This window comes from Squalius cephalus (assembly GCF_949319135.1).
Source record: "Squalius cephalus genome assembly, chromosome: 13".
NCBI lineage: Eukaryota > Metazoa > Chordata > Actinopteri > Cypriniformes > Leuciscidae > Squalius > Squalius cephalus.
This window is the reverse complement of record NC_137134.1, coordinates 20860185-20888103: the sequence shown is the minus strand read 5'-3', so window position 1 is coordinate 20888103 and position 27919 is coordinate 20860185. Positions and strand designations below refer to the sequence as shown.

At 40.2% G+C, this 27919-nt stretch overlaps 1 protein-coding gene across 8 annotated transcripts in view; it reads right to left on the bottom strand.

Annotated features, from left to right (window-relative positions):
- nfia (nuclear factor I/A) overlaps positions 1–27919 on the bottom strand; it is a 149554-nt gene that overhangs the window by 21940 nt on the left and 99695 nt on the right. For 2 of the 8 annotated variants that reach the window (XM_079890258.1, XM_079890260.1), the window contains exons 3-8: positions 22925–22990; positions 17543–17617; positions 10864–10981; positions 8931–9058; positions 7303–7353; positions 299–427 (exon numbers count right to left, since the gene is read on the bottom strand). In XM_079890258.1, coding sequence (XP_079746384.1) covers positions 299–427; positions 7303–7353; positions 8931–9058; positions 10864–10981; positions 17543–17617; positions 22925–22990 — 567 coding nt within the window. The remainder of the gene's footprint in view (positions 1–298; positions 428–7302; positions 7354–8930; positions 9059–10863; positions 10982–17542; positions 17618–22924; positions 22991–27919) is intronic. The other 6 variants (XM_079890259.1, XM_079890261.1, XM_079890262.1 and 3 more) reach the window with 3 other exon arrangements.

The window sequence follows — 27919 nt, the reverse complement described above, 5'->3', positions numbered from 1 at the left end:
TCCTGGTCCATATCACCATCATGTACTCAACTGTACTAAAATTGGTTGCATCTCCAACTTTCATTGAAATTAAAAATGACGTCCAGATGCTTCGATACTACAAATCTGTCAGTGTGAACGCCCCTACTCTGTTCAGACTCTGAAGTTCCTGCTCATTCAGTCTGATCTTACAAGGGGACACTGTGGGGTGTGAAGGAAACAGGGATTTGAAGGATTGTGGGGGTCCTGCTGGCTGGGATTAGGGGCTTGGGGAAGAAGAGTGGTGCAGTTTGAGGAGGGTGGGGTGTTGGGACCTCACCTCTGGGTCCTGTAATGACAGGTCGATGATGGTGTGTGAATGCCGTTCGGGGGGAAGCGGTCTGCGAAGGCACATGGCTGATGAAACCAGACTTCTCTGACTTCTTTAATGTGGTAGGCGATGGCATCCCTGGCAAGAATGATTGATAAGTGCAGTTTAATAACGCATGGTCATGGAGATACAGGCTGGCGCAAAGGAAAGAAAGTGGATAGGAGGGGTGGGGTGGTTTTTTTTGGGTGAGTGGATGGGGATCAAGACAGCAGGGGAGACTGAGAGGCCCAGCGGGGTGTGGCACAGGATACACTACATGGGGCCGAACTGTGAATCCGTCCTAGAACAACGCAAGGTCACGTGAATATATGTAGCGTCTTGATGTATTGACTTTAAAATGTCCAACTGACATGACCACTAGGCATGACCTTGTGACCTTATGGAATATGGAGCCCCTAAAGGGAACATGGTGATGGGGAGAATATTATAATATAATTGTATTATAATGTGTTGTCTCTCAAAACTTTTGTTTTCTTTTGCAAAACGTTTGCGTTCCCCTGAGAAAATTTTGCATTCCCCAAGAAACTTTACATTTGCTCACAAAACGTTTGCATTCCCCAAGAAACTTTGTTTGCTCACCAAACGTTTGCGTTCCCGATAAACTTTACGTTTGCTCACAAAAGTTTTGCGTTCCCGATAAACTTTGTTTGCTCACAAAACTTTAATGCTCCCGATAAATTTTACGTTTGCTCACAAAACTTTTGTGTTCCCGATAAACTTTGTTTGCTCACAAAAGTTTTGCGTTCCCGATAAACTTTACATTTGCTCACAAAACTTTTGCGTTCACGATAAATTTTACGTTTGCTCACAAAACTTTTGATTTCCCAATGAACTTTACGTTTGCTCACAAAACTTTTGCGTTCCCGATAAACTTAACATTTGCTCACAAAACGCTTTGCGTTCCCCAATAAACTTTGCGTTTCTTGACAAAACATTTGCTTTCCCCAAGAAACTTTACGTTTCCTCACAAAACTTTTGTGTTCACCAAGAAACTTTGCTTTGCGTTTGCTCGCCACCCCCCCCCCCATATTCGCCTAAGAAACCTTGCTTTTAGTTGCAAAACTTTAGTGTTCCCCTGAGAAACTTTGCAAAACTTTTGCATTCCCCCAAGAAACTTTACGTTCGCCAAGAAACTTTGCGCTCACTCACAAATCTATTGTGTTCCTCCCAGAAACCATTATAATAAAAAAAACATATTTCAATGCTTCTGTAAGTGAATGAAAAGTTTCTAAGGGGAACGCAATACTTTTGCGAGAGAACACAAATGTTTTCCAAGAGAATGCAAAGTTTTTCAGTAGAATGCAATACTTTTGCATTAAACTAAATTTTTTTCCACCTATCTTCTTTTTTATATCACCATGTGCCCTGAGGGGCTGCGTAGTTGGCCGTAGCTTTGAACCCATAATATTTCTTTAAAGGAATATTTTTTCCCATATCCCAATTACTAAACAGTTGGGTCAAATTAGTTCCGATGAGGTATTCCTGATGCAGTATACAATGACGGTGAGGTTAGTTGTTAATGGTAAAAATGGCGCCTGAAAATGCGAAATCAAAAGGCCGTATTTAAAGTATCTTATGCATCTTACCCATGGGCTAGCGGGATGAAATGACGTAGCGATGAGTGAAACAGAATTGGGAGGAGAAAAAGAAAGAGAAAGCTGAACAGACATGGAGGGAAAAGGAGTTAAGGATGCAAAGCACACAGCATTCACATTCACAGTCTGGCAGGCAGCCTTGCTTTGGCAGGGGTTAATGCGAGCAACAGTTCAGACGCACAGGCTAACATGAGCTAACTGAGAATGACTGAAGTCTGTTAGTGCATGCTCAGCCACGTTAGTTCAACTCCTCCCTCCGGCATTAGCGCTCCCATACTGCCTCGCTTCACTCTACCTCTCGCTTTGGGGTAAAAATAGACAGACGTGAGGGAAACCCATGGCCGATTAGCCACTTGAGGTTAGAAATGCAAATTGATAAGAATGAACTGCAAATAGAAGGGGCAATTAGGAGGCACCGCTGGCCCATTTGTCACCCAGTCAAAGTGTTTAGTCCATTCTTCTGCACTGGGACAGGATATAAGCGCTGGTCTTGTGTCTTATTTTTCCCCGAGAGCAGCCCACTCACACCCCCACCATCCCCCAGAGGAACAAGTTCATCCAGACGCTAGCAAATGACTTTAACTAGTGCAATTCAATCATGTGTGGTTTAAGTTGTATTAATGGTTTTAGCCGGCAGCCACCACTCTCCTCGCGCTGTCCACATGTTCTCGTTAAATCACAGCACTGGTGTATGGGACGCCCCCACAGACACAACCCAATACAGAGACCTGTTATGAGCCAATTATGGTTAAATTAGTCTATCTAGAGTGATTTTACATCTAATATACCGTGTGTTTATGCAGTGTATTTGATGCCGCAAAGAGCCAGGCAACAGGCATTTACATCTTTAAAAGTTTTAAGAACGGCATTCCATTCTAGAATTCCAAAAATTCTAATTGTTACAGTCAAATGTTTAGCAAGTGGTTACAATTTCTAATCTTCAGTGCTGATTCACTTGCTTGTAGTGGCCACAAGATTTACACTTACACTTTCTAAATGAAAAATATATATCAAAAATAAAATGTGATAGATTATCAAAAAGACAAGATTTGTGGGATAGACGTTCAAATCCAATTATTATTAATATCAATACTATATTTTTATTTAGCATGTTCTGTTATGCAATTTTATTATTATTGTTATTAATATGAACATTAATAATTAATATGAAAACTGTAAAATATTGCATCACAGATTATCCCAAATATTTATATTAATGTTGTATTGTATATTTATAGTAATGTTATAATTATATAAAATATTGAGTGCTTTTTCCATCAAAATTAAATAGTACAAATTTAAATATTGCAGCACAGAATATCCTTATGGCAATCTTAATGTTAATATCAATAAATAATAATATTTTGAGTGCAATAAATAATAATAATATTAATAACATCAATTATAAACACACAGCTCAAGGTGCATTGCCGCAATATGTTGTCGTTTTCTGATTTTTGACTTGTTTTTAGATATGGGGAGGTACACTGTGCAGGTGCAAGTGTTTTGGTGCATATCTGTGTGTATGTAAGTGATTAGAAGTCATCCTTGGTTTCTCCAGCCCTCGCAGACTCCTTCCCCTTTCAGGCGCAAGAAAGAGAGAGAACACAAGATGGAAAGAAAGAAAGCATCTCTTCCCAGCATCAATGATACGTTAGTGATGGGCTTAAACCCCTTTGAAACTTAAATGGGTCACTTGAGGTCATGGAAAGGTCATCTAAGAGGCCAATGAAACCAGGAAGAGATGATAGCTACTTGAATACGAATATGGTAAAAGATTTAAAGGAAGCCATCAAGCACATTTAGCACAGCTTACCAATATTTTCCAGTCTTCATTCATCAAACACATACAAAATTCCCCATTCAGCTGTTCTCATTTTCTCCTCACACTCACACGTTCAGTGCAGAATGCTTCAAAAGATCAATTTCAATGAGTACGCTGACAGCGGTGGAAGACAGAGCGGAGTGGAAACATACAGTGTCATTGGGACAGACTCTTCAAATGTATGTGAAGCCCAATGTAACCAAAACACTACTCACCCGAGACCATGACACAGACGAAAGAGACGTTGATAGAATAAACATACAGAAAGTTGTGGGAAAGGGAATAGAGCGCGGGATAAAAGGATGAGAATCACACATGTATACAAGCACACACTTTCATGGGCCACTGCAGAGAATCAGAAGAACATTAGCTATTGCTAATGCTATTTCTTAAGTACATCAACACTTTGGATATCTTATTTACTGACTAATCTATATTTCGCCTATCCAAAGTCGCTTTGATTTCCTGTCAATCATTTTTCGTGTTCACAGAGCAGTTGAAGCCAACTGTTCAAGTTTAGCACCAAATCCGACTTCATTAGCAGTTAGCTTGTTGTGCGAGAATCTGAGTTTTGTTAGCATTGCTAGCATTACATGTTGATGCCCTCCTTCTGCATCTGTCATTGTAATGTCACTGGCATTATACTCAATTATACTATACTCTTCTGTAGGATGGGGTTTTGGGAAAAGTGCTGTGTCTAATTAATGTGGTTTGGTGTAAGTTTGAGATGTTTAACGCTAAATTCAGCATCATCAGCAGGTAGCTTGTTGCGCAAGAATTTTGTTAGCACTGCTTTTGACAACTTTGAGATGACGTGTTGCTGGCCACCTGTTTTGGACAAAGGAACATGTCTGATTCATGTTTTCATGAACAACTCAGCGTTTCAATTACGATAATACCCTTAGAAGCTGGTTTGTTGCTGGTCTAAGGTGGTCTACCAAATCTAACTAGCCTCACCAACAGGTCAAAACAAGGTCCATCAGCTACACAGCATGTAGGAAGCTGTGTTCTTCGATTGATCTCTGGCAAAGTTCTTAAGGGGATATTTTGGTGCCTGTAGAGTGGGGAAGTCCAAAGAGAAAACAGAATGAAACCTGTGGGTTGGCGGACAGTTCTCTTTGATTGTGTGTGTGTAAGTGTCTGTGCTTGCGGTGGACTGGGCCTGATGTCTCAGAGTGAGTAATGAACACTTGAAAAGGTTCTGTCAGTTGGAATCAAAGCCCAGCTGTAGTCAGCACTTTCCCTTCCGAGGCGTTATTACACACTGGTACCGGTCCTGGCCCGATTCTCCTCTTCCCTGCTTTTCTCCCTTCCTCACGGCTGACAAATTGACAGAACCCAGACGGGCGAGGAGGCAATTCTGTATCGAGTGCGTCTCTCTGCTGCTCTCCATCGCTCTCGTCCTGTAGCGCTCGCCGTCCCCTCCGGCACATCAATCAGCGCATCTGCCCAAACTGGTCTCAACACACGAGATAATAATATAATAATGTAATATAGGTTTTGAATAATGTAATATTACGTTTAATTTAAAAAATGTAATTTGTAAAAAAACAATTTTTTTTAAATGTACATACAACATGTTATGTAAATATGTAATATCTAATACATGTTTAATCAATATATATTTAATTAAATGTAAAAAACATTTTAATTATACATAGATCATGAAATAGATTTAAATTAAATATATATAGATAGATATTAAATATCTAGCTACATTATAAAAAATATACAGATCTTTAAATATTAATTTAATATACAGATAGGGAGCGTTTGAAAGCAGGCATCCCTAATATATCCACCGATAGATGCCTGCTTTCAAATGCTCCCATGTGTATCAATATATTAAATTAATATTTAATATCTATATATTTTTTAATGTAGCTCAGTGAAGAGCGTTAAAGACGTCTATTTACAACATGTTTTTGAAGCGCTGATCATTGTAGCCAATCACAGACATATATGTTGAGCGTGTGAACACAATGGCCAATCAGAGGTGTTCAACAGCGCTCAAAATGCTAGAGGGAAATGCTGGTATCGTCACATTTTTAAAATTTCAGTATAACACTAATATATATATATATAGTTTTTACATTTAATTAAATACACATTTTATACTACTTTGATCATTTTCAGTAACAAAAAATATATACAAATATATGAACTTTTTATATAATTAAAAATGTTATTATTAAATTATTTATTGGATGTTAAATGTTAAAATTGAATGTAAAATCATTTTTAATTTTAGTTTTTGAGTAGGTGGCAAGGACTATGACTGCGCTGACACGAGAAGAATGACGGGTCGACGTCACCCCGTGGTCCCTACACCGCCCTATCACCTGACACCCCCTACCTGAGCAATGACAAGCATGCTGCTGCCGCGGACATACTTTCGAAAGGCTGGCTAATTTTAAACACATAGCGAAGGTCTCCTCTATCAAATAAAGATAGGAGAGGCCCGCACACACAACCAACACACTCGGTGTAAATTCATGGAAAGGAATACAAATCAAACAGATGGCAGGCATAACAAGAGCTCGAGATGTCACAGTCTTTTTGATGTTCGACACCACGGCTGAAAAATGGATGCAAGCGGCTGATTGGACGAGAAATGTGATCCTGTCATGGACGAGCGAGTGATCCGGAGGTCAAATCACACTCACTTTTTCTCTCACCCTCTTAGTTTACTCACACATTCCCTCTCACGTTCGAGCAAACACACATTGGAACAGACTCTCACTTGCTTGGTGCCGAAGCAACTGCGAAAAGCACTTAATAGTCAGACACAGCTCTAAATCAATAGCACCCCTCCATATTCCCCATTTGTATCGTCTTATTTCACATTTAAATATGTTAGGGATGTGTCAGAAATGTGGACTAGTCAACTAAACGTCCAATAACCAAGTAGTCGGTTAAGGAGGTTGACTTGAGTGAGTTCTTATACTTTTTAGCTTAAATATACAGTGTAACTGGTTTAATGAGGATGGATTTAGAGAGACAACTTTGCAGATAAAGTTTTATTGTACTAGACTGTCAGCACAGAAAAAAAAAAAATTGAATTTATTATAGAAAAAATAGACTAGTTTTGAAAATACATACTTTTGCACATCCCTAATATAATTATCACAACTTCTTCAGACATCGCGTCCTCTAAAACACAAAGACACGTCACTTTAACGCAAACATTTCCAGATGCACCATTTATGGATGTGGATGACATCATGCACAAATACAAATCATAGGTATATCATGAGGCAGGGGGTGCATGTCATTTCAGGGGGACAAAAACATTCTTCAGATTTTTTCTGTTCCTTTTTTTGCGGTAGATGTGGCTGTGAGGGGGAAAGCTGGTGGTGGGGGGGGGGGATCATCTGAATAGAACAACACCAAAAAACTAAAAAAAAAAAAAAGGTACGAAACAACAACGACGACGGCGACAAAACTAGACGGCACAATGGACGAGCTCCTTTTTTTTTTGGTGGGGAAGGAAGGTGAGGTGTGGAAGGGTGACAACATTGATGTAGTTTTACCTTGTCTTGAGATGAACGAACTAGCTAGCGAGCCACGCAGTTTATATCCAGCTTTGAAAGACAAGGAAGGAGGAGAAAGAAACAAGGAGGGACAAAAGAACAAAAAAAGGCAGGGTGAATAAGAGGTGTAGAAGCAAATGTGCAATACCTTAGCAGTTCAACCATTCATGTCAGATATGATGTGTCCAGAACCTGCCAGACAGCCACACACACGCACACACACACACGACATTGTCTTATGGTTTCCCTCTCTGGATCTTCCTGACTTCCTTCACTGTCTAACTGTATTCTTATACAAAATACGTCTACAGGGCAACCAAACCCAAAGAATTCACAACGTTTTATTATAATCGTGTTCTCATTATAATGTTATGTAATATGACAGTCTCAATCGTCCTTATTAATGTCGTGAATTGATGTTTGAGCTGCGTGTGCAGAAGCTAATTAAAGCTTAATTATTATTTATATACTAAAATATTTTAAAATGTTTAATATAAAATCAGTAAGAAGTGAAATATATTTATGTATACTTAAAATATATAAATATATTATTAATATAAAATATAATAATATTAATTTAAGATGTATTATCTTCTATTATGTATATTATCTATGTATTATATAATTTATTATGTATTTTATTTTTGTAATAATATATTTATTAAATACAAAAATATTCTATACTATGCTATAATTTCCCAGATTTCCTCTAAAAATCTGTGCGGAAAGTGTGAAAAACTTCTGGGGCTGCTTGAGAGTGTTCAGTTTAAATCAGTGTATATAACTAACAAATTTCCTTTGACCCAGAGAATCATCAAGTCATTACTTTCGTCGTGTTCGGCTCGAGAACTAGTGCTGCAAAAGTACCAAAAGAATCAATAAATGAATCATTAATGAACTAGAATCTTTACGTGGAATTGGAATCAGAATCATTCAATTTCTTGAATGATTCTCTTAATAACGATCATGCCCTCCAACACCCTGCTTTCGCTCTGTCCTGACCTGGCTATAATGTGTGACGCATGTTTTCGCTCTATCTCTGTCCACTATGCGGTGTCTATTTCTAATATGGAGGGAGAGCGAGACTTGATTGAAGACGCTTTGGAGCAGGACAGATTTACAGTCCTCTGCTCTGTGGCAATGAGTTCACAGGACACACGTAGTCCAAAATGAATCAACATTCAAACCCACACACATACGCTGTCTTGCGGGACCCTTCATACATTGTTAGCATTATTAGTAGACACATGGGTATGAAGTTAAATGAGTCTGCATCTGCAAGCCATCTATGGTTAACTTCTGAGATGGACTGAGGGGGGGGGCAGACGCTGTAAATCTTTAAAAAAGAAAAACAAATGAGGTGCCATTTGAGTTTTAGGGTGCCATCTCCGAAATGTCATACCCAGAGAGACGGATCAGAGATGCTGAAACCCCTCCCCCCCAAAAAAAGAAGAAGAAGAACAGAAATAATCCCCACACAGCTGTTGCCGTCCCACAACCAGCACACCCCACAGGATGCACAAACACACACACCGATCGCTCGCTCTCCACCCGCAACCCCACAGTGTGAGAGTGTGAATATGTGTGTGTGTGTGTGTGTGAGGCTGGCTTTCAGGGTGGATGGTTACCTGGCTCCACTTCATGCCAGCTGCTGGCTTGGCTGCCGCTGCCAGGCGAGCGTCCCTGACCTGGGTAGTAGGACTCCTCTCCCGGACTGTCCACCTCATCCTCCATGCATTTGATACGCTTTGCAGAACTGTGCGACAAAAAAAAGAGACAAGACAAGAGAGTGGATCAATAAAATCAAATACATTTCATTCTGATATAGGCAACATTAAAAAGCATTCAGAAAGCATTAAATGTCTCAATGTGATGTATTTTAGGGGCGGGGCTTGATTTTACCCATGATGTGATTGGATAATGAAGTGTTATGATATTATTTAATTAATATGTTTTTAATCTCGCCCACACTACACTATAAATAATACATCTTTTATTAAAAAGATAAATATGTTAAAATGTTTTTTTAAATAAGTAAATAAAATTATACAAAATATGAAAATAAATGAACACAAGTCAATAAATATAATCTATAAATAAAAATATTAAAAAAAGCAAAATAAATAAAGCATACAAAATAGAAATAAATCATTGAACAATTATTTTATTTTTAATGTATAAATTAATTCATTTATTGACATGAATGCATTTCATTATTGTAATATTTATATATATATATATATATATATATATATATATATTATTTATATTAATTTGAAAATTATATAAATATAGATTATTAATATTATCTATATTAATTTGGAACAGTCTTCAAAATAAATGAAAATCATGAAATGTGTCAAATAAATCAATTATTTAATTATTTAATTGGAACTGATATAAAAAATTGTATATGAATATGGTATGAAATATTAAATCAAATATATTAAATATTAATATATCAAATATATAAAAAATGTAATGATTTATTTATTTAAAGATATTTTCATACATTCATGTCTATATACACTATTATATACAGCTCTGTTTACAGCATAAAGGTTAGATTGAATTTTTAGAATAGATATAATTAGTATAGAATATATTTATTCAGGCCAAGAAAATGGACAGCAGAGACATATGTGCAAGCTTATTCTCTCACACACACACACACACACACACACACACACACACACACACACACACACACACACAAGAAGTGAGAATCACTGGAGGCTGGTGGTCATGTGTGTGTGAGTTATCTGCTGTAAGTTGAGCTCTGACATTTATTTGTTAATGTAAGGCCTACTGGTGTTTTTCACTCATAATCGCTTAATTAGTTTCTAGCATGCAGCCACACACAGGGTCCTTATTCCAGATGTTTGCTTTGGCAGGCCTGGCTGAAGAGGCCACTGAAGCATGTGGGCAGACGCACACACGTACACACACACAGATGCATGTGAGCGTGCACACATGGGCTCAAAATCCTGCAAGTTAGTGCTCTAAACTACATTTTTGTGCATCAAAGGCACTTTTGCATTTGATGCACAACGAGTGCATTCTATAATTTTCAACTAATGTACTTAAATGAACATACACATAATGATTGCTGTATTTTCAAATGTGCATGCTACATATTAGCACAAATGTTTTTGTACGTTTGTGTTGATTTTAGGTATGCTGCGTTATGTTAAAGTGACAGTGAAATTTGCCCATAAGTGAAATCACAGTGACCATTTATACTCTGCGTTTCAGCTGTGCACACACACGTGTCCAAACACAACACGCATCTGTCTACACATCCCGTGTGCGGGGGTGCCACGTAGTACGGTTTTACATTAGGGACCAGTGTCTGTGTGTGTGTGCATGACTGGCCTGTAGGCTGAGCGGGTGGTGGGGGGAGAAGGTTCCAGGTGGACACACATATGCTGGAAGCTTGTGTAGCTCAGACTCCTGCAGCCTCTTCGAACGCTCAGCCAACACATCAATCTCTGCCTCGGCTGATTAATTAAGACTCAGAGTGAAGGAGAGAGAGTGTGTGCGTGTCTTTTGAGTGTGTACCTGCTAGAAGAAGTGCTGGGTAGGGGGCGCCTCATGGCCCCAGGGCTCATACTGTAGTAGGAAGAGCTGTCCAAATCTGCCAACGAGAAGTTGGGCCCCGTCCCTGCTGCAATGGGCGCTGCCACACACAAAAAAAGAGAACAAAAGTCAATAACTGTGAACAAAAACAATCTGAAGCATCAGATTTTGATGCTTTTCATCTTCATTTCCTCGTCAAAAGTAAAAGCAAAGCTAAAGTCCTTTTTGGAGCAAGTTGGTTCACTCAGCAGCCGTCTTGGCTGTATGACAAGCTTACATTTCAATTGTACATCAACAATAAAACCTGACAACAACGGTATCATAAACTTTGCTGATTTAGCTCACACCAAAAACTTTTTTTTAAAACTTCAAAACATAGATAGGCAGACAGACAGATAGATAGATAGATAGATAGATAGATAGATAGATAGATAGATAGATAGATAGATAGATAGATAGATAGATAGATAGATAGATAAGCAGAAAGACAGACACAACAATATAAAGATAGATAGAACCATAGATAGATAGACAGATAGATGGATATAGACAGACAGACACAACGATAGACACACCTTTACTCACATTATTCAACTAGTACTAGTACAAAACCTTCCTCCCAGAACAAGTCGCCACAAGCTGCAAATATCCCGTGCCCCTTTCTGTAGGTCATCGGTGAGCAGCGCTCTATCAAACGCCTTTGTCATACAGTACATAAAGCCGTGATGCCTCTTTATATTCATGGTGACTGAGACCACTATTTTTTGATGAGGACAGCACGAATGTGTAAGAGAGCGGCCCTGGTCCTGCATACCTAATAGGCCGGGCCCAGGCGTAGAGAGAGAGATGTATGTATATGTGTGTGTGTGTGGGGGGGGGGGAGTCAGGCGGACGACAGCGTGGAAGACTGTGATAGACACGGTAATGGGCTGCCTAATTAACATTGGAAGAGGACACAGCTAAAGGGGCAAGTTGGACCAAGGGAGGGAGAGAGAGCCGGTGCACTAGCCAACAAGCTAAAAGTTGGATACGTAGGAAGTGAGAAAGGAAGTGCTATAATTTCTGAGTCATCTCTTTATGTTAACTTTTTTTTTTTAAGGGGGGGTGGGCGGTCCTTTGCTCTAATAGAAGTGGTGGCTCAGATTATTTATGATGAGCAGTAAAGCCGGCTGCATTTGCATGGCTAATAGTAGGATGTGAAGTAATTTGTGTGAGAGCTAACCTGGGCACTGGGCTGCAGTAACTCAGCCGGCCCTCAACGCACACACACACACAAACGCGCCCTCGCGCCGAGAGTGGCCGGCCCTGCTGCTGCAGTTTGGGTAGAAAAATGACCACACTGCAGTCTGTCTGACTGGAATGGAAATCAATCATAAAGGTAATCCGCAGTCTCTACCTCTTAAAGGCTTTATCAAGTGCTTTCGCTTGGAGGATTCCAAATGAAGCCTGTGGCTATCAGGCCAGCATTGATCTCTCTCTCTTCTCTGCTTTCCCTTCTGTTCTCTCTCTCTCTGATCTTTACTGCTTTACCTTTCAAGTTGCTGGGCGCAAAGTACATTAGCAAAATGTTTCAATCTATTCTATTTACTTAGTGCAGAGGAATGGCAGTGCAGTGTGTGGCCTTACTTAGCTATGCATTGGGGACACCAATAAATAAATAATCGGCCACACAAGTTAGCTAAACCTGACAAAAACTCACTTGGTGGATGTCCAAAAAGGTACAAATGATTAATGAGGATTTATGAAAAATCATGTTTTTTTTTTGTTGTTTTTTTGTTTTACTTTGTTAGATGACAGTAAAAAAAATCTAAAAATAAAAATATTTTCAATGTTTTCAATATCCAACAATATGATGAAATTAAATATCTCCAATATTTACAGATATGTTACAGATATATCATGCATACCTACTTAAACATGTAATAAGTTTTATAGATAGCAAGGTAAACGTATAGTAAAAGAGAACCAGGCAAAAATGTTTCAGACCAAAGGCCAGCAAGCTACAGGAATTTTGTTGTCTGCTGGACGTGGCAGAGGTTTTTTTGGTGTAGTCTCTTGTCTCAAGAGTTGAAAATCCCTCTTAACATACACACAACAAACAGACATACTCCTCCCCTCCACCCAAACACTGCCCGCTAAAGCATCTACAAAAGCTGGGGAGGCTATTCATTTGAAAAGAGCAGGGGGAGGAGGAAGAGAAAGAGAGAGAAAAAAAATCGGCTTTTGTTCAGGCCGGATTTTCAAATTGAAGCATTTGACAACAAAGGCAGTAGCAATCAACTTCAAAAACCCTGGACGTCTGTTCACCCCGTCTTGCCTCCGCCTTACTCCTCATTGCTTTATTGAGCGAGAGGACTGTAGCGTGATGGGATCTCATCTAGAGCTGGTCTGAAGTTGGGGAGCTTTGACAGGTCTTCAGTGGGGTTTTCTGCTGGATCAGCTCCTGTGTGGATATAGACCTACAGCATAGGTTCAGAGTTCTCAGACTGGAGAAGAAGGTCCGCATGGGGCTAGACCTTACACGTTCACCGTATAGTTTCCCATCAAATCAAATGAGGGAAGTAAGCAGCAGGAACTTCGCTGTTGGAGTCTGCAGGGCGGTGTCCAGTTGAGGGAGGTTAAGAAGTAGAAGAGAATGTAGTCCTGGACTCAGCATATTACTTCTCCTGATAAAAACACTCTGAAGAACAGGACTAATAATCAGCAGGTTGCTAGATTGACACCTGCAAAGAGTAAGCTATGTGCTATGACCATTGTGCACTACATGATTCTTCATAGTTCTTTTAAAGTACATCAATGATCATCTTTATCCTTATCCATCTTTATTAATGTGAAAATGTAGGACAGCTCGCGGCAAGCTAGCGTTTATAAGATTCAATCCCTGTGTGTGTATTTCACTGCAGATGGCACTGCCCACTGGCAGGCTTTGGCCCAGTGTTGGCACAGTGCTGACAAGACTGGTGGGCGTATCCCCACCGGTGCTGCTCGGCAGTGTCTTTGCCGCGGCGGCCCCTCTCCTACTCCATAATTCATCCGCTCCCCCTGTTCGGTCATATGGCTTAATGGTGCGTGCCAGCGCCCGGCCTTCGCTCAGGGATTTCCAGGTGTCCCTGCCCCTGGACCACACTGCCTTGTTGCTTGCCAACATTTCTGCGAGGCTCTTGCAGGCACACTAATAACAATAACCTCATCCTAATCCTGTATCATCTCCTGTCTCTTTCTGTAGCCCTCGCAATCTCCTCTAGAGAGGCTCTGAGTGGGCGGCAGCAACAGCAAAATTGGCTAACATACAAGTCCTCTTGCTCACCTGAGCTTGACGGTGTGCCAAGCTGTGAAGTGACAGTGTCTGACTTCATACAGAGGCCAGCTGTAGGGAAAAAACAAACTCTAGGTAATAGAGGCTCTTTCTGGGAACGTTTAAGAACACAGACACTGTAAGACTCAAGAAGGAAGAAGGGAATAGCTGATGAAGGAGGAGCGGGGGGAGGGAGGAGGATATGGAAAGTTGGACCCAATCTCCGAAATTACCCCAGCTTGGTATCGACTGGCCAATTATGTGGAGTTCCATTTACAAAAAAACATAGCTGTAGCGGCTAACTTTATGGAGACTTTCATTTCGCTCTCCCTACTCCCGACCGCCCCTCCTTCTCTCTCTCGTTCCCTTCCTCTCCTTTTTTGTGTGGTGCTTTAATAGGATATTGATCGACAGAAGCAGATTCGATTGGGCTGCCACTGAATTGTGTAATGGGTGCACAAAGCCAAGGTCATAGTGTATAGTCAGGGAAGAGCTAAGGCAGCCCGTTGTCCATTCAATATCACGACCTTTCATCTTCCGAACGGGCACGAGCCTGCACTCAACCCCTTCCCCATTCGCTTAAATAAATCTGCCAGACGTTCCCACACAGAAGCCCCGACAGATCTCCTCTGGGCAATTCATACGCCACTTCAGTACACCTCTTCTACCCATCTTCCAATCTGGTGCACTTACCCTCTTCACTTCAATCAACAGCATCATCTCTGTACCTTCCACAAGAAGCGACCAAAGTCATGAGTGTGCATGCATACAGCACTTTAATTCACAGCCACTCCATCGGGAGCAATCCTGTTAGAGGACTTATGCTAACTGTGGGCTTTGCTGACTGCTGAACTTCTTAGATGGTATTGCCCATTAAAGAAGGAAAGAGGTTGATGCAGGAGGGTGAGACAGTCAACTCTCCCACCATTCCGATAGATGGTGGAGTTTTTAACAATATCAAGAGGTTGGCCCACAGAAACTTGAATTGGAATTATAATAGAAATGACAGGAAGGGGATTTACAGAATTGAATGAAATTCAAAAAAGGTGATGCATTCTGGGAAATGCATATCTATCTATCTATCTATATATATATGAAGACCTCCGATGCAAAAACCTCTAAAAGCCACCTATGTCAAAAATGAGATAATAATATTGAGTGAATGCTCTCCGCACATAGTATACATTCATCAAATACTTTCACTTCAAACTCACTAAATCCCAGCCTCAGCCCATTCAGAAATGCCGGTACTTGGGTAGAAATCTATACATAGGAGCGTGATAAAAATGTTAATATTAAACAAAAACTTTAGACGGACTTAGAGGCTTTTGCATCTGAAGTCTTCATATATATATCCATCCACAAGATTTTAAACGTTTTTTGAATGGCACTTTACTCAATTCTTCCTGTGGGGCTCAAGAATAATATGCTCTTTAAGCCAACATTGGCAACCCCCTGCCGACTAAAAGCCACTGGACTGTGTAAAGGAGAGGTGAATAAAGAGAATTGGGGGAAAAAGAGAGCAGAACCCTTTGATTTGAATTGAACATCCAGCATATGCCACCCAGCATTTGCTTTTCTTCTCAGTGTGTCACAGATGTTAGGATAAAAGCCAATCTCTCTGCAGAGCTGGATCAATTATGCATATTCCTTAATCTTGTTACCATCATACTCCAGGAGTTCTGATGCAGCACAGTTCTGGCTGAGTTTTAATATCTGTCTTCCTCTCTCTCCTGATACCCTTCATCATTTTCCACATCCTTTTGCACCACCTCACACATACATGCTGGACTCCTGTTGACCCCTGCATTTCCTTCCGCCCGTCTGCTGTCACGCCGCCAGAATGTGGTGGCACCCAAATGTTTGTTCTCTCCAGACGCTGTCTTTGCGTTGGCAGGCACTTTGAGGGTTTTTGAAGGCAGACTGCGAGGTGAGACCACGGTGGGCTCTTTGCCCGGGCCCCATGACACCCTCTTCTTCTCTCCTTCGCCCGGGATTAGGTCACGAAGGAGTGTGATCAATGCACCTTTGATCAGAAGGCTCCAGCGAGTGCTGACAGGCGCTTTGTATCGGCTATTGTTAGCGGGTATCGACAGGCACGTATGGATCGCGCTGCGCTCTGTCACTCTCCACCGTGGACGTCTGCAATTTTTAAAGGTCACGTTTTCTACTCTCTTCCCATCCTCTCTCCTTGCTCCCTGCCTCCTCGGGAAAGCCTGCTTTCCTTCTTCTGCATTCTGTCTTAATCACTCTATCAATCTGGGAATGACTTTTCTCAAGTTGTGAAAATACTTACCTTTTAGCTTTCTTCACTTCACTAAAATATTTAACATCCGAAAAACTGCATCCGCATAACTGTACGGTTTACTTACGGATAACAAAATATGAACTTTAAAAGAGACATTTAAAAAGGCTGCACAAAAGAAAAACTTAGTTTGTACTTCAGAGCGTCCAAGTACTGTTGAACCGCACTGCATTGAAGCACTTTCAGCTGACTGCTGCATTTCGCTGGTGTTTCGATTTCTAATGAGTGGAGGGACAGTGGATTCAGCCCATTGTTCAGAAAACAGCATTGAGAAACTGGAGACGCTTTCCTCCAGCACACTGGTTAATCACCAGCCTCATCCTACCTTTGTGATGAATTTAAGGTGTTTGAACAAGGGTGCTTCAGATGTTGTGGTTGTAATCTGCGGCTGGCCTCATGTACAGGTGAAACAAAACCTCACATCCCTAAAAAAATGCCAAGCTAAAGGTTGTGATCCTTACACAACATTTCTAATGAACTAACCTAACTTGAAATGTTTTTAGGTTCTATATGAGAACTCAAATAAATTGATTTTAATGCTGAAAGTGAAATTACAACTGCATTTTAAGGAAGTTTTTTTGTAACTTGTTTTGTAATTAATATACCAGGAAATCTTGATGTATATGATACATTTATATGAAAAGCAACACATGTATTTTATGTATTTGTTTGATGATAAATATCATGAATTATTAATTTTGGGGGGGGGGGGGGGGTCGCACCACAAGACATGAACTAAAATGTGTTCAGAATTTAAAACCGTTCATCATAAAAGGGATGTATTCAAGTCATTCTATTTATTAACTGCATTTTTATGGATGTTTTTTAACCTCACTGACCCATATTTTGTCTTTTTAAACTTTGTTCATAGGTAAAAGAAAACAAATCCACCTTTGCTGAGACAAAATACACTCATATTAAAGATATTGTATGAAAACGTATCTTTTGCAATGTTGCTTAAGTAAATTTATCTTGTTTTAAGGACTTTCAGACATTTTAACTGAAAAATAAGACACAAATAAGATTTTTTTTCAGTGGACAGGGAGTTATGGAGATCTTACTCTGTGAGACTCGCACGAGCTCGGAGACGGTGAAGACACCTGATGTGACGAAACTGTCCTGGAAGCCAAGGTGCCCTAGGAGACAAAATGAAAGAGAAGGAAAAACTGTTATCGGAATGAACATGAAAAAATACACGAAAGACAGCCTTATTGTCAGTAACACACACACACACAGTCCCAGTGGGGAAAGGGAAAAGGGAGTAGGGAGTGTTTAGAGTGACACTGAGGGTAGAGCACATCTGGATCTGGTCCCATGAGTGTCTGCAGTACAGTGGGGCAGAGGCACGGTGCGATGCAGCACACACACATAAACAGGGAGATGCATTTGTATGCCCCAAAAAATTACCATTATATGATCTTATGTGTGTTTACGTATGATATGTGGTTGTATCGCAGTCAAACACATTCTTTGTGCGGCTGACAGAAGTTCTTTCAGCAGACAGACCACAATTACTGTGTTCATTGTGCTGACTACGACTGAGCCAGGACCTGCCACACATCCTGCGGGCTGCTGCTCTTCTGGAGGAACCCATATCAGCCTCAGATTCAACCACAGACAACCAGATGACCCTGAATTTCCAACCATTCTACACCACAGAATCAAAACATGCAGTCAAGTGTGGACTGCATATCCATATGCACTGCATATCCATAATGACCTGCTCTCACATACTGTCAGAAACCGCTGATATGGCAAGGTTAATCATCACAAGTTAGACACAATCTTACAATGCTCTACATACAGTGTGCACTAGATTAGAACTAACTAGATTGCAAAAGAAATGCAGTAGTTGCAAGAGCGAGAACTGTAGGATAAGATTTTAATGTGCAAATATATATTCCCCCCCCCCCCAAAAAATGTGTGTATGTATACAAAGGATATATATGTATTTATGTATGTATGTATGTATGTATATAAGTCAAAATAATACTATAAGTCAAAATAATATAAAATAGCGGTAAATAAAGTGAAAAGGTTTACAAAAATTACAAAAAAAGAAAAATGTAAGTATACAGAAATTACAGTGGTATACATTATAAACAACATTTATTACAAACATGGGAAATGCGTTCTACTAATAAACTTCGCCTAACATCCCTCTCTCATTCAGCACAAACGCATGTTTTGCTTGCTTGATGTTAATTGTATTATATAAATCGTTTTAGAATACAAGTCGCAGCACATTTCAGTTGATAAACAAATGCGACTTACATCTTATATTCCAGAATATATATGTATATATGTATATGTATGACACCAACAAAAACTCTGCATAGGATCAAACTCAATACTGAGTCACATTATGTAAATTAATGCAAAACATAAGAATCTTAAAAGTTTCATTATATACAAGACATCTCCAGATTCCTTCTCCTGTAATATATATATATATATATATATATATATATATATATATATATATATATATATATGTGTGTGTGTGTGTATGTATGTATATGTATAGAGGGGGGTGACAAGACGAAACTTGAGTGGAAGTGATGTTAGCTATTAAACAACTTCTTCTGCTTGGTGGCTGGTGAGCTATAAAACCAACAATAGAAATGAGTTTAGTCTTGACTGGCTGGATGAGGAGACATATAACATGTGGACGGGCAGAATAATAAATAATAAAAACAGAGAGAGAGAGAGAGGGGGAGAGAGAGGGAGAGAAAGAGAGGGACAGAGGGAGGGGTAATATCTACGGCTCATTGCAAGAGAAAGTGCTGACATGAGCTAAAAGACTGCAGACCCGGAGAGCATTCCTGCACAGATGCCCCTGAGATTGAGAAGAAGTGAGATAGAGTTTGTTCAGGGAGGTATCAGAAGGAGAGGAGACGTATGTTAGAGGGCATGTGGCAGGAAGTCAAGGTAGATTACAAAATGACAAAGCGACGAGGACAGTGGGCTACGGGGTCGAGAGCGAGAAAGGCAAAAAGTAAAAGTTTCCACACAGCTGTACATACTGTGAAACAACAATAATACAGGGCAGAAGTGAGGCGCACCATTACTTGGAAAACGGAGGGATGACGCAATGGAGCTGAGGAGGGAGAGAGAGTGAAGGAGCCTTCGTCACTAGAATTCCAGTATAGGGAGCATATGCACCCGGAGTTCACTGAGGGCATTTCCATGAGTGCCTCATATAGGGAGGCAGGGGCGAGGGAAGGGGCAGGGCTTCTATATCTCAACACGGATAATCACTCCCAGCTGTGTCCACTTTAGCGGCGCACACACACATGTAGGGAGGGGCCAGGGTTCGCCTTTCACAGCAGCGCCGAGACCTCAACGAGCCTCCAGTGCAGCAACAAGAGCGCCGAGTGGAACTACACTGGGCCACAAGAGAAGCAAACCTATACTGTATCAGGGTAACTGACAAAAACAAACTTTTTTTTATTCAACATCAAGATTTTAGGTGATTTGCTCACTATCCCACAACATTTGAATGAACTTTTAGTTTCTTTGCGATTTTAAAACATGAAATTCAATGAGAAAAAAGAGCGGTGAAGCCACCTTGATCGCGAGTTAATTTCTAAATTGCCATTTGCTTGCCATTATCTAACTGAACGCATGACCTTGGTGATGTCACCAGTGACGGAAAGTTATTGAGAAAGAGGCAGGGCTTATTTGATTTTAATAAGAATTATGAAAAGTGTTTTTTTCTGAAATCAAGAATGGGTAAAACAGGATATTCAATAATAAAAAGGGGCGGGGCTTGATTTTTATAAGTATAAGGATTTGATTGGATAAGGAAAAGTGCTCATTACATTTCAGAATGGAGCCAGACGTGAATGCGAGTTAGATAAAACAATGTATATATTGCTATTTGTTTACATGACCTAATAGCACGGATCGCCTTTATGTCGTTTCACATCCTGAGCTGCATGATCACTCTTTTCTCCAGAGCTGCTTTATAGCTAAATTTAACACATTTCATAATTGCTAAAGTTTACACAGTTATTGAACCGAATTGAATCAACACAAAGCTGATTTCGCCTAAATAATGACTGCTTACTGTTGTCTTTTTGAGCTGCTTTACAGCAGAATTGACTTCTGTTTGCTTCATTGTGACAATCTGTATTGTATAAAGTGCTATAGAAATAAAGTTGACTTGACATGACTCGGAGAGTGTTATTTTTTATAAAGAATTACAAAGAGTGTTTTTTTCTCAGAATAATAGGCACTGATCAGGAATGTGGATTAAGAAATCACAAAATGAGTAAAACAGGATATTCTGGTGTGAAGTGATTATTTAGTGAAAAGTGTGTGTTTACATGATCTAATAGCGCACATGGTCTTGATGATTTCATCAGAGACAGAAAGTCATTTTAGAGGTAGACTGTTTTTACGGTTTGTTTGATTTTTAAATGAAATGTCTCTCACACATTCTTTTCCATTTTCTTGAGCTCTCTGTAATGGATTTCTCACCTCCCCTCTCTCTCTCTCCTGGGCTTGTAAAGGAGAGGATATCCTCTGGCCTTATCTAATAGTCTGCGGATTGTGCAACGGTTGCCCCGTCCCAGAAAGACAGCAGCAACGCTTTGTGAAAGTGCACGTAGCATGGAGCACAGGGGTCAAGGTTTACCAGCAAAAACAAACCATGGAAAAAAATGTTGGTCATGTTTTCCTGCATCGGGGAGAAGAGGGAGAGAGAATTATGGGAGAAATAGAGGTGGTGACAGGGAAAGTTGGAAGTGTGTGACGGCTTTAGGCTACGTCTGACAGTGTTTAACATGCACTGAAAGGAGTTAGTGGATAGTTCACTGAAAAATAAAAATCCGTCATAATTTACTCACCCTCAAACCCGTATAACTGTCTTTTTTCTTTGGAACTGAAAATATGATTTTCCATTCTTCTGTAGCTCTCACACAAAGCTTTCATATGGCTTCAGGAGACATAAAACGTATAAAGTAATAATTTTAATAAAATAAAATTTATAATATACTGTGTATAAATATAAAATCTAATTACTTTAATTTATTAAAATATTTTTGACATAGGTTTGGAAAATCATGGGTGTGAGTAAATGATGAAGATGATGATATTTGATGAACTATCCCTTTAAGTGAAAGTTTTTTTACTACAGTTGGGATACTTTGTTTTTAGATCCACCAGGTCAAATTGCTGATCCGAGACCAGTTTTGTGAATTAAAAACAGTTCTCAGATTGTATAGGATGGCAGGAATTCTGGATCGGGACTGGCCCATACTGCTTTGGATCAAAACTGGAAATAATCCGAAAGATCACGGACGACAGAAACAGATACCAGATGGAGCGAGTTTGCACAGGAGAGAAAATATGAAAAAAAAAAAGACATTAGCGGAGTGATTATGTGCAGCCTATATCGGCACAACGGGGTGATCTTCAGTTCAACAACTAGAGAAAGAGAGATGAAAAGATAATATCAGCTACATGCAGGATGAGAGAGATGAACACGCTCATCTGTCTGTATCCTCTAATCTGAGTAAACAGGGCGATGTTGGTGTCACACACAAGGGCGTGGAAATAATAGCTCAAGCTTCATGGCGCACATCTGCGATAATCTTTAAGTTTGGAGGAAAATATGCCTTATAATACATTATTATGGGACACACACACACAAGAGATACAGGGGGGGTTGTGGGAGGATAAAGCGGGACTTTTCAACATCATTCTCTGTTTAAACTCAAGCAAACAGGCAACTGTTTCCATTCAATCATCGTGTTTATGTTTTCTCAAACTGTAAATCAGTCGACACAGACTTTTTCATTGTCCGCTAATAATTTGTAAACACACACAAAATCAGCGGAACTGCTGCTCTGTGTTTGTTTTAAAAGAGGCCGTTTAGAACAATTCTCTGCCTGCACTGGAAAGACGCCACATTTCGCACAAGTTTACGAGAACACAATCCCCTTAAGAGTAATCGCCCACCTCGGGCTTTCACAAACAGACTCACGCTGATCTACTCAGAGGAGAGAGCGAGTCTTGGAGTTTTAAACGACATGCAAACTAGTTCCCACTATAGCTCATCTGGCTAACAAGAACTTTGAGTAAAACGGGATATTCAATGAGGAAAAGGGGGAGGGGCTTGATTTGATCAGCCAGGAATAGATTGGATAGTGAAAAGTGCTTGTTACATACCATAGTGGAGCCAGACATGAATGCAAGTTAGCTAAAATAACGGCTGAATTGCTATTTGTTTACATGACCTAATAGCACACATGGCCTTGGTGATGTCATCAGAGACACAAAGTCGTTTATGATTAAGAATGTTTTTTCTCAGAATAACATGCACTGATCAGGAATGTGTATTAAGTTAGGCCATGGTTCCGTTAACCTGGATATCATTCGGGATATGCACATGTATTTTTCTGGATGTGTTAGAAAACGTGAGCAGATACACTCACCGTTTTCTGGCTGGTCCTTTATGTCGCCATCACTTGGCTGGTTCGGACTGTCAGACTGCCCTGTTTCTGTAGAGAGACACACAAAGAGAGAGAGAGAGAGTCAGAAAGTGATACTTTTGTTTCACCACCACTTTGAGATCATGCACTTGACAGTCTCTTGAAATCATCTTTCCAGAATCTCAAGACTTATATAGTAAACATCTAGTCCAGAGTACCAAGGAATCACCGATGGCTGTGCTGACCGTGCAGTCTGGCTGCCAAGCGCACACTAACCGTGCAGGTGAAACCCTACACAGATGTGTGTATGCAGGAGGCCACCGTGTTGCCGGTTCAATGGAGCTGACTGATGCCACTATAGACCGACAGACAACTGCACACCTCGCAAAAATACTTTGTCTTTCTAGCGTTAAAGGACAGTGTTAACGTTAATAAATGAGATTCGTTGCAACATAAAAACTATAATGTGGTAAATAAATGATATTTATCTGCGCTATGGTAAATAATAAAGTGATTCAAAAAACTGGATGGGAACCGATCGGACTATAAGTCATTAATTATGATTATATTAATCAATTGACAGACGTAACTAAGTTTCAGCCTACATTTATTAGCATTCAGACACAAAGGGAAGTTATCGGAAATAAAAAAGGTCTGACTGTACTCTAGCCAATGTCCTTTTGGCACGCGGCTCGGTAGGTCAGACCGACAGTGGGGCCTGGGCTGTGAATTCACACTGAGTGTGCTATTTGCAGCCGAGGCACTTATGGAAATAAGTCTAGAGAGAGAAAGCCTTCAGACCTGGGTGTACTGCATAAAAAAGGCCCTATAAATTTGATGGGCTCCGATTTCTCCCAAGAAAGCTCTTTAACGGTGCCATTAGCTGCGATAGAAATGCTTCGTGCCTAGACAGTAAGGGAACTTTCGTAAAGATTCACCCCGTTCACTTTAACTCTTCTACGACAGCCAAAAACGGCAAAGAAACACCCTTTAAAATGATTTAGACGCTGGGGTGAGTATTGATTTTGCACTGGAGATAAAATAGTCATGCTGGGAGAAATATTACCTTATGTCACGCTAGTGACCAACCAAAACAAAATGGATGGCAAATCTGAATCATGACTTTCCTCACTTCATTTTTTCGGTAATAAATGAATCATGGTAAAGTAACTTCAAACATCACTTTAGAGTACAAATGTAACTAAAATTGGTGTAAAAAAAATTCTTAGAATTTCAGTTAATGATAAATCATGGAAAAGTAACTTTCGATAAAAGAAGATAAAGCAAAACCCAGACCCTCACCACCACCACAAAAAAGAAGTTTGTCCAGCCCCTTCATCTGCTCCTAGACAAAGTAAACAATTTAGGGCCTTGTTTGCATTCAGCTCAGCGTTGCCGTCTGCATCAACAGTTTAAAACAAAGGCAATCTGAAGAGTGGGCCGAAACAACGCAGCAACACCCCCCGCCCCAGCAACAGCCCAGAGATATGTGAAAGCGCAACGAAGGGGGCCGGGAAACCGGGTGCCGTGTGGGTGAGAGTGTGCGGGGACTTTCACACACTCTCCCAGTTGCCCTCAGTGGACCAAGTGCTCTCTCACACAGCGCCCATTGCTAATTAAATATGTAAATGAGGCGTGAGACCCAGACTCTGTGTGTCACATCTGCATTTACCCCCTGTCGAGGGCCCTCGGAGAGCGAGGGGTGACAAAAAAAACCCTCCCGCTTGAAATAAACAACAAAAAAAAAGACACTAAACAACAAACAACTAAATACCGTGCACAAACAGGCCCATTCATCAGGCCTAAACCCTCTATACAAGAGCATAACAAGCCACTCTATGGGCCGCCGACTGAAAGACAGAGGAGGGATGGTTCCTGCCTATCTCTAATTTTGTTCTCACACCATCAAAAAGATGGGAACGCCGCTCGGTGTGGGAGAAGAAAAGCAACCTGGAGTGACTCAGTCAACGTGTTATTCTGCCTCAATACGACAACAGAATTCATTATCGAACTATCGAAAAGGGACGCTGAGGAAAAAAGACGTTGTTTAGTGTCCTATAACAAGCCTGGGCTAATTGAGACGGGCTCAGGTTACTTCACAGTGTCGAACTGATAGGAAAAGCAACCTGGAGTGATTCAGTCAACGTGTTATTCCGCCGCGTAATTCATTATCGAACAATAATAGAGGTAAAAAGAAGTCGTTTAGCATCCGATAACAAGCCTGGGCTAGTTGAGACGGGCACAGGTTGCTTCACGGTGTCGAACCGATAGGAACGTGGCTGAATTAGTTGGTGAGGTGATTCCCTAATTAGATCATTAGGACCGGCTTGCGGCAGCAGGCAGGTTGGGTAGGAGCATTATACCCCCTGGCCTGCCTCCGACTCTTCCTCTCCCAGGCCATGCTGAGGGCTTTAGGGGGGGCGCGTTCATACACTCACACACACACCGCCTGGTCTGTTTCATTATGCATGCGCTAAACCATCTGTACTTCTCGCAGGTCCGCTAGTCCCAACCCGCCGCTTTCTCACCAAGTGCTTTGCTGTAATCCAATTGTGTGTTAAAACCCCACTTTCAAAAGGCCCTTTACACAGTGGGCTCAGGAACACGAAGGCCCATAAAAGGAGGCAGAAACTTAATTTAGAAATACAAACGGGCCTTTCTGGAGTATCAATGGAAGGTGAAGCTCCAGGGATTGGAGCATTGTTTCCACAAGTATCATCCCCCAGATTTTTTTCTTTTGGGCCGCCACAGACATTATGAGATGGTGGGTGCCGAATTCCTGCATGGTCTCACTTGAGACTATCCGGACTATCCGAGGAACTCAGAAGGAACTTGTTTTAGAACGACCGCTACAGCAATGCATTTTTTTTTTATTTTTTTTTTGGAGAGCAGCATATTTGGGCCATGATGCACATTACATAAAAATTACTTGAGGGGGAAAAATATGAAATAATTTCTGGGAACTGTAATGAGTCACAGATGGAGGACATGATGAAACCTGAAATTGTGAGTGACATGAGAAAAAAGGGAGGAAAAGCAAAAGAGAAAGAGTAAATCAAGTAAAATATGCAATAGTGAACAATCTAGAATCATTTTATGTTTTCTAATAATGTAAAATTTTACAAATGTTAACATAAAACAATGTTTGAATATTTGATTAAACGTTCAAAACACATAATTTTATTATCAAAGTATAATTTTATTATCAAAGTAAAATTATATTTGTGTTGTTTCACTTGAAATTAAATTGCTATTTAAAGAAAAATGGATTTAAATGAGAGAATATGAACTAAATTTAAAAAAAACATTTATGCCAAGAGACAAGTTTGGGTTTGTTTAGATTTTCTTTTCTTTTTAAAAGAGGTCTCTTCTGCTCACCAAAGCTGCAATTATTTGATAAAAAATAAAGAAAAAACAGTAATACTGTGAAATATTATTACAAATTAAAACAACTGTTTTCTGTTTTAATATATTTTAAAATGTAATCTATTCCTGTGATGGCAAAGCTGAATTTTCAGCATCATTACTCCAGTCTTTAATGTAACATGGTCCTTTAGAAATCATTTGAATATGCTGACTTGCTGCTCAAGAAACATTTCGTATTATTATAATCAATGTTGAAAAAAAAGTTGTGCTGCTTAATATTTTAAAGGTTTAGTTCCCCCAAAAATGAAAATTCTGTCAGTAATTACTCACCCTCATGTTGTTCCAACCCTGTAAGACTTTCGTTCATCTTCGGAACACAAATGAAGATATTTTTGATGAAATCTGATAGCTGGCTCACTCCTTCATAGGCTTCTATGTAATCGATATCTGCCATCCCAGAAAAGTTAGTAAAGACATCGTTAAAATAGTCCAAGTGACTACAGTGGCTCAACCTTAAGTTTATCAAGTGACGAGAATACTTTTTGTGTGCAAAAACCTCCCAAAAATAACAACTTTATTCAATGTGGGCTTATGATGTGAGTTCACGAGAGCGCCACGACGCATGCGCGAGAACTGAGAAGATGGCGCAGATGGGTCTCGATGCAGTGTTTAAAATGTCCGAATTGTGAGAAACCAACGAGAAAACGTAAAAGTGCCTTACCAGAGCAGCAAAATGAATGGCTTACCTTTCACACTTTCCCATCAAATGATCGTGAGCGTCATCTTCTCAGTTCTCGCGCATGCGTCGTGGCGCTCTCGTGAACTCACATCAGAAGCCCACACAGAAGAAAATGAATAGTTGAATAAAGTCGTTATTTTAGTTTTTTTTTTGTGCACAAAAAGTATTCTCGTCGCTTGATAAATTTAAGGTTGAGCCACTGTAGTCACTTGGACTATTTTAATGATGTCTTTACTAACTTTTCTGGGCTGGCAGATGAAATTACCTAGACGCCTATGAAGGAGTCAGACAGCTCTCAGATTTCATCAAAAATATCTTAGTTTGCGTTCCGAAGATGAACGAAAGTCTATGAGGGTGAGTAATTACTGACAGAATTTTCATTTTTGGGTGAACTAACCCTTTAAGACATTAGAAATGTATGTACTGTCGCTTATGGTCAATTTAATGCATCCTTGATTAATAAAAGTTCTTACTACCAAAAAATTTTTGAACGGTATGTACACACACTTCAACACCATTTCATATCAGGACTGGTTGTCATTCTTCTGCGCGGGGAAGAGGAGAAAGCCGTCTGTTTCCGTCAGGCCGCTGCCCGTGTGCAGTGTTTGAGTAACCCTGACCTTTCCCCCTGCGCTTTTACGTCACACCGTATTTAATAAGAGGCAGTGTTTAGACAGGACCCTTCTGCTTCTCCTCTATAGATCAGCCCGTTGCTGAGGCCTGTGCTGTTTTTCTTCTCTCGTGGAGCGTCGCTTGTTTACACTGCTGTTTTCGGAGGACCGGGAAGCGAGACGGGAGGGGATAGTGTTACAGGCCGTGTTTATAGATCCTGTCTGGATTTTGAATAGTAATACTGGTGTGTTTTCTTTCGTTCTTCTGTAACTTTTGAGAAA